This window comes from Onychomys torridus, chromosome 5 (genome assembly GCF_903995425.1).
Source record: "Onychomys torridus chromosome 5, mOncTor1.1, whole genome shotgun sequence".
Lineage (NCBI taxonomy): Eukaryota > Metazoa > Chordata > Mammalia > Rodentia > Cricetidae > Onychomys > Onychomys torridus.
The window spans coordinates 58088028-58108838 of NC_050447.1; the positions used below are offsets into that span (position 1 = coordinate 58088028).

Sequence of the window (20811 nt, forward strand, 5' to 3'; positions counted from 1 at the left end):
ATTGATACTACATAGGAGAGAATCCAAGTTTTAAAGAAGTAAATTTCTAGGTATTTTCTCCCTTGTTTTAACACATTAAATGTCTTAAATTGTTTATAATGCCTAACTTGTGATGGACTTTAGTTTCAATTTTGTTGTTAGTTATTGAAGATATTGACAAAATATCATACGAAATTATTTTGTATTTTTTGTAGGACTGGGAAACAGAAACTCATGACTGGTATTGTTTTGAATGCCATTTGCCTGGAGAGGTGTTGATATGTGACCTGTGTTTTCGTGTGTATCATTCCAAGTGTTTGTCTGATGAGTTCAGGCTTAGAGACAGCAGTAGTCACTGGCAGTGCCCAGTTTGCAGGGTGAGTACCTATGAGCTTTCATGTGCTGGTCAGAGGGTTGAAATTTATGAATATAGTGTCACCAAGAAACCCCAGGTGGTCTTGCCAGGTGAATGATAAACCCTGGAGGGTGGGGGTTATCTGCTGAGATTACTGTGACAAATGAACACAACACTCATAAATGCACATACAAAGCATACCCCCTGTTTCAGGGGTCACATTTCAGAGAATTTTAGTCACATGAAAATATCTTCTCTTTCCACACTTTACACCTATTTCTAGATTATGCGACTGCTTTAAAGGATAGCTTTTCAAAATATGAACTGCTTGCCACATGGAGTTCTGTTCAATAATGATCTTGTAATTCGTGGCAGAGTTGATGCTACTGAGCATACACATGGGCAAAAGGCAGAGTGTTGGGAGTATTCTTGATGAGCTTTCTGTCTTAGAGCTGTGGAAGTTACTTTTCTGTCATCAGGACTTAGTTTATTTTTTGCTTATACTTTATGTGGAGGGTGGAAGGATGGGACGTTTGCACATTGGAATTCCAATTACTTGTAAAATGCATGGTGCAGTTGGTAAAATACATATTTGCACAATAATTTTCCCTCATTTTTCTCACTAAAGAATATGCATGCTGTGAGATTGTAGTGCGTCTGCATATGAGCGATGTGTGCTGACTAAATACCGCATTTCACAGGGTACTGATGGTGATGGTACGAACTTGTTTGGTTGCAAGCACTATTGTTTTATAATTTGTATTACTCAGCAACTTAGCTGGAATCATGACATTGTCCCAGTTACCCATGAGTTCAGATTCTGAGTATGTCTTAAATAATGCTTTAGTAATTTGAATGTTTAATTTCTAAAAATTTTATTTATGCTATTTTCTCCTCTTTAACATCAGTCAAAGATTTCATCTGGGCATGATCAGTGAATGTCCAGACCCATCCTCCATAGTAACTGAGTCCTTGGTTACCTGAGCATACTTGGTGCAGTGTTTCCTTAGTAACTGAGGTCCTCGATTACCTGAGCCCACTTCACTCAGAGTTTCCTTACTAATTGAGGACTTGAATTACTTGAGCCCACCTCACCTACTTGTCACTTTGTAAGTGAGGGCTTGAATTAAATGGGCTCTCTACTCAGTCCTCCCTTGAGAACTGGGGTCTTCATTTCCTGAGCCCACTTAGCTTAAGAAGTATACAAAAGACAACTAGGACAACGTTAGAGACCTGTTTCAGGGTGAATTATCGGGAAAGGTGAGATTGTATCACTAAATCAATCAGGCTGCATCAGTGTCAAAGCTGAGGCTGTAGATTTCTTCTAGATCTTCAGCAGCACGTGGTGTCCACATGGAGTTAGTACTGGCCTACAGGTCTCCATTCTAAGCAGGGCTGGTGTCACTGTGTTCTGTGTTCACAGGTTTGGATCATGCCTCTTAAAAGCAAATACATCTCTCTTATATTCTAGGAAGTAAAAACTTGATCTCAAGAGGAAGAGCTGGGCCTGGTGGCACAGGCCTCTAATCCCAGCCACTCAGGACTTCTTGGGCTCCAGAGTAAATTCAGGGCCAAACTAGAAAAATCAGAGAGGCACTGTCTTCCAAAACAAGCAAGCAAGTGAAAACTAAAGATGACTTTTATATACAGCTCAGCAGCAGATTCCTGACCAGCTAGCTCTCCTAGCATGGAGGAGAGCCTGGATTCAATCCCTTGTACCTTATCCCGGAGAGAGGGAAAAGTGAAAGCACACCAGTAAACACCAGGAACAAGGGAGCAGGACACCCACCCACAACTTCAGGGTGTTGTAGTTGGTGTTCAGTTCTTATTGCCTAGAAGGAATTGAAGTAAAAGATTGAGAGTTTTAAGGCAGGGTGACCACAGTGAGGGTTTTGCATTATTTATATAAGAGATAGAAAAGGAATCATACTTTAAAGAAAATAGTATGCATGAGGTTCTGTTTCTGTTTCTCATTTGCTCTGCTGGGTTCTGATTAGGTTTTTTGTTTTGTTTTGTTTTTGTTTTTTTAATATTTCATTGTCAATTGACTCAAATGCGTGGCCACCTCATCCCATTTTTTTCTTTTGTTTTTCCTTGTTCAGTTTGGTTGTGTTTATGATACAAGGATATAATTACAGCAAATGATGCTGTAAGTCACATTAAAAAAAAAAAAAAAAAACCCTAAACTGTGTATGTATAGTAGCCTCCAGTAAGACTCAGAAAGCCTGTGTTTGAGCTGAATGTGGGGAATTTTACCTTCATCTCTGAAGCCTCCAAAGAAATCATCATTTGTTAAGTTAGGTCTCTTCTGTTGTTTTAATAGTTATGTTCAAGAGAGGGTAATTGCTAATGATTCTTTTTCTAGTATGAAAAGAAATAATAACCTGAAAGTTGTAATGAAATTTTAAATGTGTATCAGGTGGAATTTAGTTTTTAAAACAAAATAAATTTCAATAAAAGCCTTCTTTAATATTTAACAAATGAGTATCCCTATTGAAATATTCCTGGACTAAGAGAGCATGGGGTTCACAAACTAAAACTCTAGAACTGTGGTTCCAATTAGAATAAACTTCCCATTCTCTTTCCCTCTATGGAATGTTGGATAATTAAGTAGGATAGTTACATATACAGACAAAGAATTTTGTAGAAAAGAACCTTATTTCCAGTCAGGCAAAAATAGCAGACAGAAGCCGATCATCCTTACAAAAATAGAGGTTTAAAGCACACATGCTCTAACACCTGGTAGAGAGCTGAAGACTTTCCTGCCTTAGGTCCCAGGTGTGTTGAAACACTGCTTTCTCCCTGCTGTGAACTACAGTGTCACACCAGTCACGTGTGTCTCAGGTCTGAAGGTTGAGAAGACAATGTGGACCTTTCCCAGTTTTCAGATTTCTTTAGAAATCTTGCATTGCCAAGAACAACCCTTTAGATGTCTGCTTTCTAAATAGTGGATGTTTCTTTGCAGACACAGCTAATTGTTTTTAAAGAGTAGCCCATGAATATCTAAGTAGGTTTTACTTTGAGAAAAGTATCCTCACTCTTATATCCTCATTCCTGTGAACGTACTAATTTAGAAAATATTTTAAATAATTTTTTTAAAACTGTGTTGTAAAGTATTAAAGTAAAATAGGAACAGCAAATTCATAGAATTCCTTTTCTGTAGGTGAATATTCTTCAGGCTTCTTGTGTTGTACATATGTGTTTGTGTGTGAGTGACATGCACTGTTGATATAGTCAGCTTGTCTCCAATCAGCTGTGTCCTAGACATCCTATTTGTACACCTTACAGTAGAGAAAAGCCACAGGTCCCTCACCTGACCAATTCTTATAAATGTGTATTCATGTGCCGCCTGTCTTTCTCCACTGACAGCTTGTCAAAGATGACCTTCACATGCTGTGTTTGAAATCATACCCAGTTTCAGCTTCTGAAGACTGAGCTCACTATTTATTTCTTCATGAAGCTGATTTACATTTTATTTTCATGAAATGATCATGAATTTACTAAGCAAAACTTTAAAAAAAATCCTGTTTTGAAAACTCCTTTGAAGATTTTATTTACATAAAGGAAGTACCTTTAAAACACAACATAGTTAATGGTACTTTTTGAAAAGCATGTGTGTGTATTGTATTGTGTGTATATGCATGATTTTGTCTGGTCAGTTCTGGTAAGATGAGTTCACTGACTACAATTCTTCAATATGACAAGTATGGACATTTATATTATTTACTAAGACAACCACGTGCCATTCAAAGAGCGTCCACTCACATCACAGCGCATGGCAGCTGTTCCGTTGGCCCTTTGGATTTCTTCAGATGTCTCATTTTCACTCCACTTCATGTTGGTACGTTGTTTCCAGATTGCAAAGTCATGTACCTCTTGTTGTCAGGGTTTGTGGTAGGTGTGTGTGTCTGTGTCTGTGCGTGCACTGCATTCTTGTTAGCCTATAAGCTTTGGGGGAGAAAAAAAATCACAGGACTGTTGGAGTGATACCTGTGAATATTATTTTTGGACTGAGAGAATTGGGAATCATCATACTAAAATCAAGAACCATGGTTACAATCAGAATCAACTTTCCAATCTACTTTTTCCTCTTAAAGTTTGGAAAAAAAAATATAGGATAGTTAGAGATCCAAATAAGGAACTTTTGAGCATTGTTTTAACAGACAGGCAAGATTGTCTATTATTAAAACTATACAACCACCTGCTAGGGCGGCACCACACTGCCTTTTGGCAGAGTGTTCCCTGGCATTCTGTGGTGGTGGTGGTGGTGGTGGTGGTGGTGGTGGTGGTGGTGGTCTCTGGTGTTGTCCAGTGTGAGCCTCCAGACACATGTAGCTCTGGCTACCACAGCAGACAGTGGTTTTTTGTTGTTGTTGTTGTTTTGTTTTTGTTTTTTTTTGTTGTTGTTGTTGTTGTTTTTCCAAAAGTCATATTCTGAACCCTGTACAGTCCCAAAAGAAGTATCTTCCAATGTAAAATGTCACCTTCGTCAGAGTGGTCTAGCCTTTGTCTCCTTGTCAGACTCTGCTATTACTTTAAGAATTCTAAAGGAATGGTCTGCACAGACCTTCTCTTCCCAGTGTACAGCTTCCCTTCTGTAGCAAGCCCTCTCTGTGAGAGCAGTGATTTTAATATCTGAGAGTGTGACATTTGTTCTCTAATACCTCATAAAGTATCAGAACATTAACAAGGGGAGCAGAACCATCAAGCAAGTGAAATGTCTCCTTTCCAGACACTTGGTCTTTGACAGTGAATGACAGAGACCAGGTTCCAGAGTGGGCCCCGTCTTCTCCTCCTCCCTTCACTGTGTTCACCCTCCTCTATAGTTGCAGTTTGTTTTGTCTTGTTTTTTTGTTTGTTTGTTTTTGTTTTTTGACATGGACAAGTTGTAGATTCATGTTAGTGCCAGTTTAAATTCATACAGTTTTCATCTGTGACTATAATGTGCCATGGGCAGCAGTTAGGACACCAAGTGTGACCATGCTTGCATGGTCAGTGAATCTCAGAAAGGGAATAATTAGAAGTCATGGTGAGTTCCTTGCTCTCATCTTTGTATCTGGGCCTCAGACGGAATACTGCTCTGAGATTTTGCCCACAAGGGATAATAATAGTGCCACATAACTGTTCATCACCTCATCTGACTAAACTCTACATCACTTTACATCTCATGTAGTGTTCATGCACAGACACACACATACATACTACTACTACTACTATTAACACACACACACACACACACACATACATACTACTACTACTATTAACACATACACACATACACACACACACACACACACACACACACACACACACTCCACCAGACACCACAACACACCAAGCATATCAGACACCCCACACTGCACCAGACATCACACACCAAACACTAGACACTATATACACACACCACATATATCACACACTGCTTTTGAGTGAAAGGATCCTCTTAAGCAATAAAAGATATAATTGTTACAGTATGTCTTTTTAAAAACTGGAAAATATTCTCAAATATCCACATGGCATTTTTCTCTTTGAAAAATTTATGTTTGTGTATGAATTGCATGGTGAATGAATATAACTCAGTAGTAAATTATGGAAGCATAGGAAATACAGAAAAGAAAACAAAAAGATGAACGTTAGAGAATATCATTATCATATAATGTCCTGGGCCTGGGTTATAAAGCACTCTTAGGTTTGCAGCATGTGATTTCCTGACCCTTGACTCACCTCTAAAAAGTCCACTGAGGTTTGAGAAAGCTCCTTTCAAGGCCTCCGGCCTATGGGAATGGCTTTCAAAGTCTCCCTACTACCAAGCTTCTTCTGAACATGCACAGAAGGGACAGGTTTTACCAAACAAATGGACAAAGACTTGAGAAGCGAACTTAGTGATGAGCTGGAGACATGGCTCAGTGTCTCCGAGCATATACTGTTCTTTCAGAGGATCCAAGTTCAATTCCCAGCACTCATCTAGGCAGAGCATAGCCACTTGCAACTCCAGTTCCAGGGCATCTGGTGTCTCTGGCTTCCTCAGACACCAGCCTTTTAAAATTAACTTTTAAGTCCTGTTTCAAGCAAGCCCTTGCTGCTTTTTCTGTCCCACCCAGGTTGCAGTGTGCCCATTAGGCAGATGGAAATCAAAGGAACAGAATTTGTCTACTATTCAAACTAACCCGAGTGTCTACATGGGGGAGCATCAGGGAGTCACTGACTGCTCAGAGCACCTGGTGTGGGTAAGCCACACTGACTACAGTGTTGAGGCACTTGGAAGCTGTCTCATAAAAAGAGTTGGGGTTGCATCTGTGCCTCTTGCATGCTTTGGGGATGTGGATAGTATAGTGTTTCCTAATTCCTGAAGTAGAGTGATAGGCAATTAATACTCACAAATGATAAATGAAAGTGGTTTATATGCAAATTCCTTTTATGTATCTGCTTTGAAATAGCTACTCTTGTTTTTTGGTTAGTCCACTTTTATGAATATGAGCAATTTATTAATATCTTCACCCTAAAGTAAATACCTTTGCTTTCAAGCTCCATATTAGCAAATGTAGAATGGAGAGTTGTGTTTAGCTAGGAACTTTGCTTGGGCCCCACTCCTCCCTCTCCAGACCCCGCCCTCAGAAAGCCCACCAAGTGGTGGCTCTTCCTCTGGAGCTGCTCAAAGACAGGGTATTTAAGGCCCCTCCTTGGGAGCAGCGGTGGAATTTCTCCTTCCCCTGAGATCACCTGGGAATGCTTTGCTCATTAAACCTGGACTTTTAATTTGGCTCGATTTGGCTTATTGCATTGGTGGATAAACCCACAACTGGGGATTCAAAAGCCTTATCAATTTGACTTTTACATTTTTTTTAATGGCAAGTAATCATAATACTGAAAATAATGAACATTGGTCACATTTTTGTTTTTAGACACCAGCATCCTATAAATTTAATTAAAACAGAAGTAGAAATTTACTTTTAACATGATGCTGCCTGAACCATGTACTGTCATCAGGTGACTTTGTTGCTTGGTATGGGCTTAGCCATACAAAAATGCAATAAGAACTCTGAAAAAGGAAGGAGCTGTTCAAATTAAGTCCAAGACAGAAACTGTAAAATCCTGCATATAGTTATCTAATCACTGGAGAAGCTACCTAAGCCCACCCTGGTAAGAAAAGAAGTAGCATGAGTACTATATTGCATCTCTGTGGTAAATGTAACGGTCTTACAGCAAACAGGCTTGGAAAGGACTGATGCCTGTGTGATATGCTTTGTATTAGATTCTTGTGACTTCTCTTTCAGAGGCTGGTTAGCACTTAACTGAACTTTTTAGATTTATTTTTATTTAGTACATATGGGTATTTTGCCTGCATGTATGTCTGTATACCTACCACATGCATGCCTGGAACCCACAGAGATCACAGGAGAGCATTGGATATCCTGAAAGTGGAGTTACAGATGTTTGTGAGCCATCATGTGGGTCCTTGGAATCAAGCCCAGGTCCTTACCAGGATGAGAATTCTTAATAAATAAAATCAATGAGCCCCATGAAGCTTATTATAATGCTCAGGATCTGAGAAGGGAACACTTAGGCTGACTCCTGTACAGATGGGTATGATCTGAAACAAAATTGTTTAATTTTTGTAGTGTTGAGGAACAGAAAGTACATAATTTCCTCTTGTCCACAGTGTAAAATAAATGTATAGGGTGGGAGGGATGTGTAACTACATGGGCATAGCTCTGTCTGCATGCTTTCCTTCTTAAAAACAGAACAAGTGGTTGGGTGTGCCTTGGCACGAAACAGAGAAGGAAGGCTGGCAAGAGAGCTCAGTTGTCAAGCTTAGGGGCCTGCATTCCATCTCTAGGACTTAACATGGTGGAGGGAGAGAACTAACTCCCTTAAGTTATCCTTTAATCTCTCTGTGTGTTAGTGCTGTGTTTGACAATTCCGCAGGACTGGGCCCTTGACCAGGGAAGGCCATGCCCATGGATTCTTAGTCATTTTAATTAGAAGGCTAAGGCCTGCCAGCGAAGAACAAGCATAGCCTTCAAAACCAGTGAAGGAGTTGTGTGTGTGTGTGTGTGTGTGTGTGTGTGTGTGTGTGTGTGTGTAGTGTGTTGGGATAGGTGGCACTCTGACTTGGGTGTGTGTTTTTGTGTTTGTTGTGTGATGGGCTCAGCAGCACTTGGACCTGGTCAGGAGCTGTCTGTCTAGTGATTCCAACAATCATGCTTACTTTGAAAGCTATTCCTCCATGGGTTAGAGTAGCTTTTCTCAGAGTACTCAGATTTGTGCATGGCCTAATGATCACACACTGCAACACTGTGTCAGTGCCTTAGTGGGTAGCCCTGTCTGTTTCCTAAAGGTACCCCTGAAGTCTTGCTCTGTGGATTTTTCTTTTCTTTTGGTTTTTGAGACAAGGTTTTTCTATATAGTCCTGGCTGTCCTTCTGAAACTCCCTATGTAGACCAAGCTGTCCTCGAACTCACAAAGATCTTCTGCCTCTGTCTCCCCAGTCCTGGGATTAAAGGCGTGTGCCACTACACACAGCTTCTGTGGGTTTCTTTTATGAAATAGTAAATCTGAAATATACCTGGTAATGGGAGAAAACCTACAAGCCCCTCAGGTATAAAAATATCTTGCAGCCCACATTTTGTTCTCATACATCCCTGAGAGAGGTTTTGCTTCTGTTGAGAAGCCCCTCTTTTGTGGGAGGGAGATTCCATAACTCTCTGGGTCCAGACACAGCTCTGTGGTCGCTAGCAGCAGACAATGACCAGCAGGAGTGGGTATATGCAACAGAAGGCTGGGCAGCAGCTTCAGGATCTGGAGCAGAGTTCCCTGTTTGTCAGCAGGAAAGAAGGCTTGAGTTTCCAGTAAAAACTACACACTGCACAAACTGATCGGATTTGCCTGTAAAATTCCTTTGGGTCAGTCCCATATGGCTGAGGACGCTGAAGCTGCAGCCGTAGTAGCTAAAGGGACCCACAATGCTTAAAATATAACCAACCTCCGCAGTGATTTGATGCACACAGTGAGAGGAGGCACTTCCTTTTATGAGCAGCAGACTGGAGGTGGGTGAGGATTGAAAAAGCCAGACACAGGTGGCCGGTGAAGTAACCTTCAAAAGGAGCTTTTGAAGATTCACCACTTTATACTTACTCAGTAGGGCAGCAAAAGGTGAAATTTCAATTGCTGCTACAGTGTTGGCTGCTGTTTTTGTTTTTTGTTTTGATTTTAATGACCCTAGGCAGTAGGTCACACAGGACAGCATATAGACTATGACCACTTAAGTCTTGCCCTTCACCCAGCTCAATCAGAACCCTGGGAGTGGCTTATAGACATTGGCAGTTGTCATTGAAGGAAAGAGTTATGTTAGGAGGGCACATACAGGTCCTGTGTGGCATGTTTCAGCCCAGCTGGCTCTTGTCCTTCCCATCGTCTGTCACTGGAGAGTTTACTTGTTCTGGGACTTCAGAGAAATGGACACTGGCATCATTTCTCAAGGCTTCTAGCTGCTTTTCATGTGATAGACTAAAGTGCAATGTCTAAAGCCAAGAAGAATTTCTCAGGCAAGGGTAAGAGTTTCTTGGAGTAATATATAAAGGTTATATATAAAGCATTTGGCTAGTTTCCACTGGGCATAGCTAAGGAGGGGGAGCCATTTAGCTATTTCCTGTCACACTCTTCTGGAATAGTTACTTTTCTAGGCTTATTAGATCTGCACTTGTAATTGCACTTAAATCCTCCAGTCACCTGGCTGCAAACAAACTTTACAGTATAAGAACTAGTTGTCACCCTCTGTCCTACTGTGTATTCCAAGAAAGCACCACACTCCCATTCTTTCCCCAGTAATGTTGCAGTGTATGGCTGCACAGATCAATACCCCTGATCACACAGATGAAGCCAGAAGGAACTGAACTCAGATTCGGTTGAAGCTAGGTGATGATGGGGACAAGTGGGAGAAGAGTTCCCTGAGCCTCAGTCTGATTTCCATGCTGTTACAAAGTGTTTTAGACAGAAGAATTTAGTGGAGATGCTTTAGCTGTAGTGATATTCCAGTTCCATCTGAGTGTTGCACATAGGAAAACATTGTATTGCTTTATTTTGTGTAGTACTGGCATCAAAAGAGCTTAGATTCAAGCCAATTGAGTGAACCATACCATTGGTTTATGTTTAGAACATAGGTGCTTGGAATTCAAAGAGCTGAGGCCACTGTTGCCAGCCAGGTGGCCACAGACAGCCCAGCCGGGCTTGAGTAACTCAAAGGAGAGTGCAGAGAGGACAGATGTTTGGTTTGTGCAAGGCTCGGTGCAGTATTCAGTGCGTATTTTAGTACTGTAGGAAGGGTCGAATGTGTATTTCCTTGAAATGAGTTACCTGCCTTTAGACTGTAAGCTGGTCAATAGCATTTCAAGACTTCTGTCAGGTGTCTGCTGCTGTTGTAGATGACTGTATGGACATTTCTCATTTGAGTTCAGCAGTGCTAAGGATGTGTCCATGGTATGTAGAGCAGACCAGACAGGGCACCTGGCTAGGAGCACGTGTTTCCATGCTCCCTTCTTGTTAACAGATGTAGACTTGTTTTCTTGCATGCTGGGAAAAGAGGCACTTGTCTCCTCTCCTCACCCCTATATCTAACCACTTACCATCTGTTTGCGTTAGATGATGGCATAGTCCATAGGGCTGAGAGGGGAAACATGGAGTGTGCCTTCTCTTTGCTAAAGAGTCCAGGTGAGAAACATAAATAGAAGGAAAGCTAGGTCTTAAGTGGTAAATGTCTGAGCAAAGTATGACACATACCTATAATACCAGCATCAGCCAGATGAGGACCAATGCTAGGCTAGCTACATAGCAAGTTCCAGGTCAATCTTACCTATATAATGAGGCCCTATGTCAAGAAATGAAAGAATTATCTGAGGTTATTTCTTGATAGTAAATTGTCAACTTTTTATTAGATATTTTAATATGCACATGTAATGAATCTGAAAATACTTGTTTTCCCCTCCATGCATAGCATATTAAAATGACTTTCTGTGTGTAAATAACTTCCTGTGTGTAAAGCTTTCCAGTAGAAATGATATTAACTGTGGAAAATCATAATCTAATGGCTGAAAAGTTGTGACATCCATTGAAATAGGGCTAGACCCATTCATCTCTCTGCAGTATGATATAACAGTGCCGCCTTTGGCCTGGCATGTGCCTTTGTTCTGACAAAGGGACATTTGTCATAGTATCTTAGCTGTCTAGAAAGGACATGAAATGTGAAATCCAGTTTTCTTGAGAGATAAATCAATTTTAATTAGTAATCATTTCTATTCCATTAATCTGGCATATGAGATAAACATGTCCATAGCATGAAAAACAGATATGTTAGTGTATTCACCTTGCACAGTTCATCAACAGATGATTTTTTAATGTTTTAACAAAATATAATATATTGAAATTGTCTGTTTGGTAGTATCAGTTTACAGTGTTTCCTGAAAGACTTTAACCACTGATCTTTAGTAAACTTAGAGATTCTCTGTTACATATATTATTTCTCTTTATCAGAAAATGCTTTGAAATTTTAAAATACCAAGAAAAGATAAAATTTTCATTTCTTAAGCATTATGTCAAGGACAACATATTTTTCAATTCCCTCCTTACTGAGAGAAATTTTACTCATGTTATGCAAATACCACAGACTTTATCAAATGTTGGAAGTAATCTAACAAAGTATTTAGTCCATTTTATTTTCCTGCCTTTTACATATGGACACATAAATGATGGACTCGTTTGGCCTCTTCTTTCTTCTCCAGAGCATTAAGAAGAAGCATTCAAACAAGCAGGAGATGGGCACCTACCTGAGGTTCATCGTCTCCCGCATGAAGGAACGGGTGAGTGCTGCTGAGTGCCAGCATCTTGCCAGGCTTGCTTTGCTGTGGCTCTTCACACTGTGGTTCTCACACTGGGAGTCATAGCAACTTCTGTGGGCATATTTGGCTTGGGTCTAGCTTGGTTTCCAAGACAAGGTCTCAATCTGTAGCCCAGAAATGGACTTAAATTTGTGACCCTCTTGCTTCAGTCTCCTGAATGCTGGGATTATAGGCCTGTACTACCAAATTTGGTTGCTGTTTTATTCATTTTCTACAACTAATGTTTTTGTATTGGACTGGACTTTGTGTTTTATTTTGTTGGACATAAGCATTTTGTTGACTACATTCAATTAAAACACAGTTTAAAAATTAATTTATCAAATAAACATTTGCTTTGGTTATTGCTACTTAAAGTGAAATGGAATTTCTCAAATAGCTGTTCTGTCAAACCTTGAAGAATGCCACATTACATTAACTGTACACATTCTCCATTCATTATAAAGGACATCTTGTGAGATTATAAGATATGTTGAGTTTTAGGAATTGATGCTTTATGTATCCTTTTATGTATTTAACAACCTTTTAGGCTATAGACCTTAATAAAAAGGGAAAGGACAGTAAACATCCGATGTACCGGAGGCTGGTCCATTCAGCTGTTGACGTCCCTACTATACAAGAGGTAACTTGGCTCCTTTTATTGCATGTCTGTGTGTCTTTAACTGTCAGGTTAGAGAGGAAGTCATGGCACAGCAGAGGTGGCTGTGGTGTCATGATGGTGTGAATTCATGCTTTCTAATGCACATTTGAAAAGACCTGGCTTCCCACCACCGACAGCTAGCTTCTTGATACTTGTTGATTACAGGAAGCTAGTCCCAGCCTGGGCAGCTTGACATTTTGTATGTAAAGTACTGATTGCTGAACATGCCTTTCTATTTTAGCAGTGTGCTTGGGAGTGTTAGGTCAAACTTAGAGTGTAGAATCGATTTAGTGTCTTGGGAAACCATAAAAGGAACAAAACTAGAGTTAAATCTAAAAGAAGTAATTCTTATATCTTTGAGAATGGCAAATAGTGAGTTTTGACTATGTTCATGTTTCCCCCAACTCCTTCCACATCTAACCCCTCTTTCCACCCACCCAACTTTATACCCTCCTTTTTTTAAAATCCATCAAGTCCAACTTGCGCTATCCATATAACTTGGCTTTGGTCTTGTCTTTGTACTACAGTATAAGGTATGAGGATGGAAAGACACAGCCCCCCCCCACCACCACACACCCTGTGCTTGGGCTCCTTCCTATAGTTCCTTCTTGCCAAAACCCTCTAGACCCCACTGCCATCATCCCTCCCTGAGGGCTTCTGGATCCTGTAAGGCTCCCTGTGAAATGGGCTGATGCTATCTGGGTTAATACTTTGACCTTGCATAAAATGAGAGGTCCTGAAAGGAAAATTAATAGAAAGACAAGATTTTTATGATTGTATCAGTTTAAAATCCAAAATATGAATCATGGTTCAGAGCATAACTCAACAGGAGACACTTTAGGGGTGCTGTAAGAAGGTACTTAGCCTGGGCAAGGCCCTGTACAGGCTGTATATCTCAGCTTTTCAGAGGCAGGGATGTAAGAAGGGAAGGCAAGCATCAAGCTGGGATGTGCCACATGGCCTGTAACTTCCTGTGTGATGTGTTGATGTGAGAAGTGAGAGTCCTCACTGAAGGAAGGGCAGTTGAACTAGAGTTACACAGGAAAGAAGCTGCATGAGTGAAGAGGTGAGGCACACAGGAGGAGCATGGGCTGTAAGCATTCTTTAGAGGCCTTGGCCTTGGCCTTCCAAGCCATTTTTAGGCCAAGATCACTGGAATTCAGAAATGCTTTCTTGCTGTTTCCAGGTAGCTTGGCTATATACACACTACTTGAAAAAGTTTGGGCTCCTTTCTATAAGCGGGGGAAAGCCCTCCAGATAATTCTGTAATCCTCTTTGGCTACCAACAGTAGAGTTACAGAGAGTGCATGGAAGGAGTCCTTTTCTGTGTCTCATCCATGTAGAGAAAGCTGTGCATTGCCTTGGTCTACAGAGGAACTCTCAAAACTTCACTGCAAGCTAGTGTCTGTGCCTTAGAGCAGTGGTTCTCAACCTGTGGGTTGCCTATCAGATATTTACATTACGATTCCTAACAGTAGCAAAATTACAGTTAAGAAGTAGCAATGGAATAATTTTATGGTTTGGGGTCAGTCACCACAACATGAGGGACTGTATTAAAGGGTCACAGCATTAGGACGATTGAGAGTTACTGTCTTAGAGGTTTGGTGACTATTGTGTGGAGGCTAAGGGCTCCTTTTTCCTGTGTTCATCCAGCTGTTAGAGAGCAGGCATGTGTGGTCCTGCTTTTTCTGACAAAGCTCACCGCTGCAGATGAGGTGTGGCAGCTGTGCAGTCCACTGTGGGAGTTAACACAATGGGCACTTGTGGCCCTGTCACTTCTGGTGGGGGCAGCAGGAAGAGTCCTGACGTCATCTGGACAGATTCTGTTGTGTCCCCTTAAGTCCTGTCACTTACAACACGTTTGTCCTTCTGTCTTTTACCCCCACAGAAAGTGAATGAGGGGAAGTACCGGAGTTACGAGGAATTTAAAGCTGACGCCCAGCTGCTTCTTCACAACACAGTGATTTTCTATGGAGGTTCAGTTCTTTTTGTCTTTTGTGTATAGTTTTGAAAATGTTAAATTCCATAGTGAGAAGATCTGTCCTAGTTCCTTTGTAATCCATACATGAGTAATTATGTTAGAATTTAAACTGATGGCTGCTTGCTGGTGTGGTTTCCAGAGGTGATGACCAGTGGTGTGGGGGGAAAACATTCTCTCACTTTTTTTTTTTTTAATGGTGCTGAGGATAAGGAGCTAGCCCAGGGCCTTGTGCATGCTAATTAAACACTACCACTGAGCTAGAGCCTCAGTGAAATGTATTCTTTACATCCACATGCTTTATCTCAGCTAACCGGATTGTCCATCCAAGCATTTCATCATTTCATTAATGATACTTTCCCACTAAGGTCTCATTCTTAAAGGCAAGAGGTCATTCTCTACCTAGAGAATTAGTGGTTGTGTTAAGTGTTAAAATGAAAGTTGCCTATAGAATTTATTTTGTCCCCTGAACATTCTGTGAAAGGTGTGTTTTGATGAATGTGTCTCCATTTGGTAAACTGAAATGACAGTAGGGTCACTGGACTTGCTGGTGGCAGTTTCTAGAGTACTGATGATAGGTTGTGTTTCTCTTCAATTACAGCAGACAGTGAACAAGCAGACATTGCAAGGATGCTCTATAAAGACACATGTCACGAGGTACTTACCATTCACACCTAATCATTAAACTTGCTATAGTCCAAATTTATTCCAGGTTTCTGGCCTTCCTTGCTACTTTTTAATTATGGCATTTCCTTTGAAAGTAATTTGATTTTCATGTTTGGCATACATGGAAAGTAAGTAAACAAAATATTTCTGAAAAAGCTGACGAAGAATTTTAGGGCAGATTTGGTAACTTTCAAGCACTGCTGTTGCTCTTGGGAGTGTTGGTGGGATGGTGGGGTGGTGGGGTGTGAACAAACTGCACTCTGCGAGCCAGAGCCACGTCTTGGAATGGGGTTCACACATGCCTCCTACCAGACCAGTGGGCAAACCAGTTAATGCAGAGAACAACCTGCAAATAGGACTTGTAAAAATTCTCATATAGGAAGTGTGATTTCTTCAGGTCATTTCAAATTGGACTCCTCCTTTTTAGTTATTCAACGAATATTTTGTTGAATGTCTACAGTGTACCAGGCAGTTTGTTAGAAGGAATAAAATGGTGATGTAGGTATAGACTCCATTGTATAGAGGGCTGTCTTCTGAGGAGATGTTGACATATGAAACAAAACACTAGTGACCTTTACAGTGATGAAGAGAATAGTGTGCAAGTGAGGGGTGGCAGTGGGCAGAGCAAGGGAAGGGTACTGTCACGCGGGCATGTCTTCCACAGTGTGATGGCAGAGTCCAGCCACAGCAGGACCTTCCGTCATCCTAGAAGATTTGAAGTGTGCTAGATTAAGTCAGGACCTGACTGAGATCTGCCTGTCAGTCCCACACAGCCACATTGGTTGGCTGTGTAGCTCAGACCGTTGCTTTACTTTTCAGCTGGATGAGCTGCAGCTTTGCAAGAACTGCTTCTATCTGTCAAACGCACGACCTGACAACTGGTTCTGCTATCCTTGCGTATGTGGAGTTTTGTCATTTTCATTTATAGAGTACTGTTCGGATCACATTTACTTCCTGTTTACTTGGGGATGATAATACCTGTGACTTATAGTTCTTTGCATTATAGTACTTGTGGTCTTAATGAACATGCACAAGTGAAACATGAGAAAGTAACACTAATTGCTTTTCTGAATCTCAGAGTACTTAGTAAGACCATGCACTGGGTCCTTCGATAGGAGACTGAGTCTTTGCTTTTCCTATCATTTTCAACAAGAGACCCGTGGCTTTGCTTCTAACTGTAGCTCCATCATTTCCTCTGAAATGGAAAAGGCCTCTGGGTATTTGAGGGCAGTGTCCCCAGTGACACTGATGTTGGTGGACTTAGGAGACCTCACAATCAGAGTCTGTGTGGGACCCAAAACTCTCCTCTTTCTAACAAGTACCCAGGTGATGCTGGGATAGGAGCAAAGTCAGGGCACTCTGTTTACTGATATCATGCACAGGGCCCTTGACTTTAGAGGTGACCTTATTCCAGTTCCTACCTCATCTGGGCAATAGTCCATAATTCTACTTTCTCTTAAGCATATGAATTGTTTTTCCTGCTGGCAAAAGGAAAACAGAACACAACACTGGTATGTGTTTCAGAGTTAAAAGGAAATATTACCCAAATGGACTATGTCTTACTTAATCTATGCTTCTCTATTTAAGTAGTTCAATATTAAAAGAAATAACATTTCACTTTCAGATACCTAATCATGAGCTGGTTTGGGCTAAAATGAAAGGTTTTGGGTTTTGGCCAGCCAAAGTCATGCAGAAAGAAGACAATCAAGTTGATGTCCGCTTCTTTGGCCACCACCACCAGAGGTAATCCCAAACCCACACAGTAGCAAGAGCTGCGTACATCTGTGTGCTGACAGTTCCTAGAGACAGTGAGGGCCATTCTTGTTTCAAATACAGCATACACCTGTAGCTGGTAATAATTTATGCAGGTTTTCCAATACTATTGTAAACAGGTCTTTTCAGTGGGATGCTTGGTCCTCGGGTGTGGAGCACACTGTGCTGAGATTGAATCCATCAAATTAGGGTGTGTGTGTCGGCGGGGGGGGGGGGGGGGGTGTCGGCGGGGTGTGTGTGTGTGTGTGTGTGTGTGTGTGTCCATAGGCACATCCATTCCACACTGTAAAGATGCACACATATTTGAGTCTTCTCTGTGAGCCTTTAACAGGCAAAAACAACTTAATTATAACATCAGTCTAAGACTGTGGACAAGCACAGTGAGTGTAGAGAGACAGTGCACAGTTGCAGAGCATCGTCTCCACTCCCAGGTTTAAAAACTTCCATATGTGGAATACATACAAAGAAGCTGACTATAAAATTACTTCATATATTTCATACAAAGATACCAACCTGTAGGATGGCATGCTTACAATACTGTTCTCAGTGTGAGTTATGGCCCTGATAACATTGAACATTAAAATTAGGATGTTAACAGTGTTGTCATTAAGTGTTGTCACCATTAGTTTGGATTAGAAAGGTTAATTCAACTTTTGAGAAGTTCCACTGGACTCAGATTAATGAGTCCAGTGATAAAGTCAGAAAAGGTTCCCTGTTACAGATATGAAAGGAATGGGGTCATGCTGAAAGTCAGCCATGCATGCACTCTGAATATCTCAGTAGATCTTAGTGTCTGGGGCAAAGGTCAGTACGAGAAGCTTCAAAACAAAGAACTGTATTTTCCTTCTTGGTTTACAATTTGTCTTAGATAACCTGTGAGTACTTTTTAAGTGTCTCTTTTCTCATTCATATAGACACACCTACCAGACACTGTTATGTTAAGAAACATAAACTAAAAACACAATGTACAATTTTAATACAGAGTGAACATTTTAGCTTTTGATGAATAGGTAAATTTTAGCATGACAAGCTTCATGCATCATATCTAGTTAGTTTCAGGTTCTCACAAGGGGGCACTGTACACATCCAGTGGGGTCAGTCAGTGTCTGTCAGCGTGTGTCCAAGTCTCTGCACGGACTCTGTCACCAGACACACTAGCCAGGCTCTCTGAGCTTTGGCAAAGCTGGGGCCTTACTCCTTATGCAAGCTTGATACAGACATAAGCATAGCACCTAGCTGGTTGTGGCAGTACACAGAGTGATGAGTTATAAAGCAAATATAGGGAGAATGGGGAAGGGGAATTTTTTTTTTAACTTCCAGATAGATAGGTCTCTCAGTAGACCCGCTATTCCATCATGTAATGCAGAATCATTCATCTAGATAGAATATGACATGAATGATTGCTTAGGAGATACTGTAAAAATTCTATTATATTCAAGTATTTGATGTACTGAAAATAAACAGAAATTGTAATCATGAATTAAGCATCAAAAGACTATATATGGCTCATGAGGAGGAACTAGTTGCTAGTTTTGAGGAATGTGTTTTTTGATAGTATATTGTATTACACATGAGAGGCAGAAAAAATTAAGCAAATAATTCTGGACTTGCTCCACTTAGACTATGAAGCTGACTTAGCCAGCAGGAGAAACCAGTTGCCTGTACATAGGACTTGCAGCAGTGGATCTATCTAGAATCTGCAAGATGGTCAGTTGCTTTGGACCAGTCAGCTTCATTAAGGCAGCTAGACCTTTTTGCTGTAAGTTGCTGGAGATGGCATGACCCCAGTACGCAGCCAGCAAGAAAATTGTTGAATAATTTGTAATAAGTCACATGCTGTGGGATGTTCTGTATGTTAAATGTGTTGCTCTGATTGGTTAACAAATAAAACACTGATTGGCCAGTAGCCAAGCAGGAAGTATAGGCAGGACAAGGAGAGAAGAGAATTCTGGGAACAGGAAGGCTGAGTCAGAGAGACGCTGCCAGCCACCGCCATGAGTACCAACATGTAAGATACTGGTAAGCCACAAGCCATGTGGCAAGATATAGAAATGGGTTAATTTAAGATGTAAGAACAGTTAGCAAGAAGCCTGCCATGGCCATACAGTTTATAAGTAATATAAGTCTCTGTGTGTTTACTTAGTTGAGTCTGAGTGGCTGTGGGACTGGTGGGTGAGAGAGATTTGTCCTGACTGTGGGCCAGGCAGGACCAGGAAAACTTCAGCTACAGTCACAGAATCAGTCCATACATCTTTACTTTATTACACTAGCCTTAAATTGTGGGATGTCTTTACTTTTTTTTTTTTTTTTTTTTAGCTCTGAGTACCCAGTGTTAATTTAAACTAATACCTATGCTTGGAAATGTTTTAAATTGTGTTGAGAATGTAAGGGAAGGAGCATCTATCCTGGAAGGTGACCAGCCCATTCTGCACATCTTGTCACAGGATCCTCACTGAAGCAGCACACTTCCACACTTTTGCTGACTGCCCCTATGCAACAGGAGCACATGACTTCCATGTTCTAGATCACCTTTACCTCCTGTCACCTCTTATCTTTAGCTTAGTCATAAAGGCAGAGACACTATGTATCAGGAGCATGCATCACATGCTCCCAGTTACCAGTCAGTGTGAGTACATGCACTCACACACTGGCACATGCACACACGCACGCATGCACACACACTCACACACTCCTATTCCTTTCTTTGAAATCTCTGCCACATGTAACTCAGATGCACTTCTGAGGGCTTGCATTATTGCTAAAGAATACAGATCCAGCTCCATGTGTTAATTTGGTTTGTCTAAAGCATAGGGCCATAGCAGAAATGTAACTTAGTTAATAAAAGGTACCCTCATTATATATAGATACACACACACACACACACACACACACACACACACACACACACACATATAAAAAAAAATTATGTGCATTTTGAATGCCTCCTTAATGCTGATCAGTATATAGCTGGATGGGTCCTGCTAGCTTACATTATCCAAAACAATAGATAATATTTTTTAAAAAACTTACAAATACCTCTCTGAACATGGCCAGCTGAGGTGACTAGAGAGGACAGTGAGTAAATCACTGTGGCCTGGGAACTGGCTCCTCACTTCTTGTCTGCTGGCTAAGAGTTTGGTAAGCCTGAGTGTGAGCCTCTGCAAAGTTGTTGCAGATATTCTCCAGTAGGCAGAGTCCACACCATGCTCTTAACCCTTCCTACTATGGTGGTTGTCTCTAACTGTACCTCCCAATACTTCCCCTAGAGCCTGGATTCCTTCTGAAAACATTCAAGATATCACAGTCAATGTTCACCGACTGCATGTGAAGCGCAGTATGGGCTGGAAAAAAGCCTGTGATGAATTGGAACTGCACCAGCGGTTCCTCCGTGAAGGCCGGTTCTGGAAATCTAAGAATGAGGACCGAGGTGAGGAAGAGGCAGAATCCAGTATCTCCTCCACCAGTAATGAACAGGTGAGTGATGTCTCGGTAAGAAGGTCCTACTGATTCTGATTTTTCAATGCAGAAACCT

General features: G+C 41.1%; 1 protein-coding gene across 12 annotated transcripts in view; it reads left to right on the top strand.

Annotated features, from left to right (window-relative positions):
- Zmynd11 (zinc finger MYND-type containing 11) overlaps positions 1–20811 on the top strand; it is a 92763-nt gene that overhangs the window by 66289 nt on the left and 5663 nt on the right. For 7 of the 12 annotated variants that reach the window (XM_036187372.1, XM_036187375.1, XM_036187371.1 and 4 more), the window contains 8 exons: positions 195–356; positions 12109–12186; positions 12752–12844; positions 14751–14838; positions 15442–15497; positions 16326–16403; positions 17131–17249; positions 20546–20753. In XM_036187372.1, the coding sequence (XP_036043265.1) occupies positions 195–356; positions 12109–12186; positions 12752–12844; positions 14751–14838; positions 15442–15497; positions 16326–16403; positions 17131–17249; positions 20546–20753 (882 nt within the window). The remainder of the gene's footprint in view (positions 1–194; positions 357–12108; positions 12187–12751; positions 12845–14750; positions 14839–15441; positions 15498–16325; positions 16404–17130; positions 17250–20545; positions 20754–20811) is intronic. The other 5 variants (XM_036187377.1, XM_036187380.1, XM_036187378.1 and 2 more) reach the window with 3 other exon arrangements.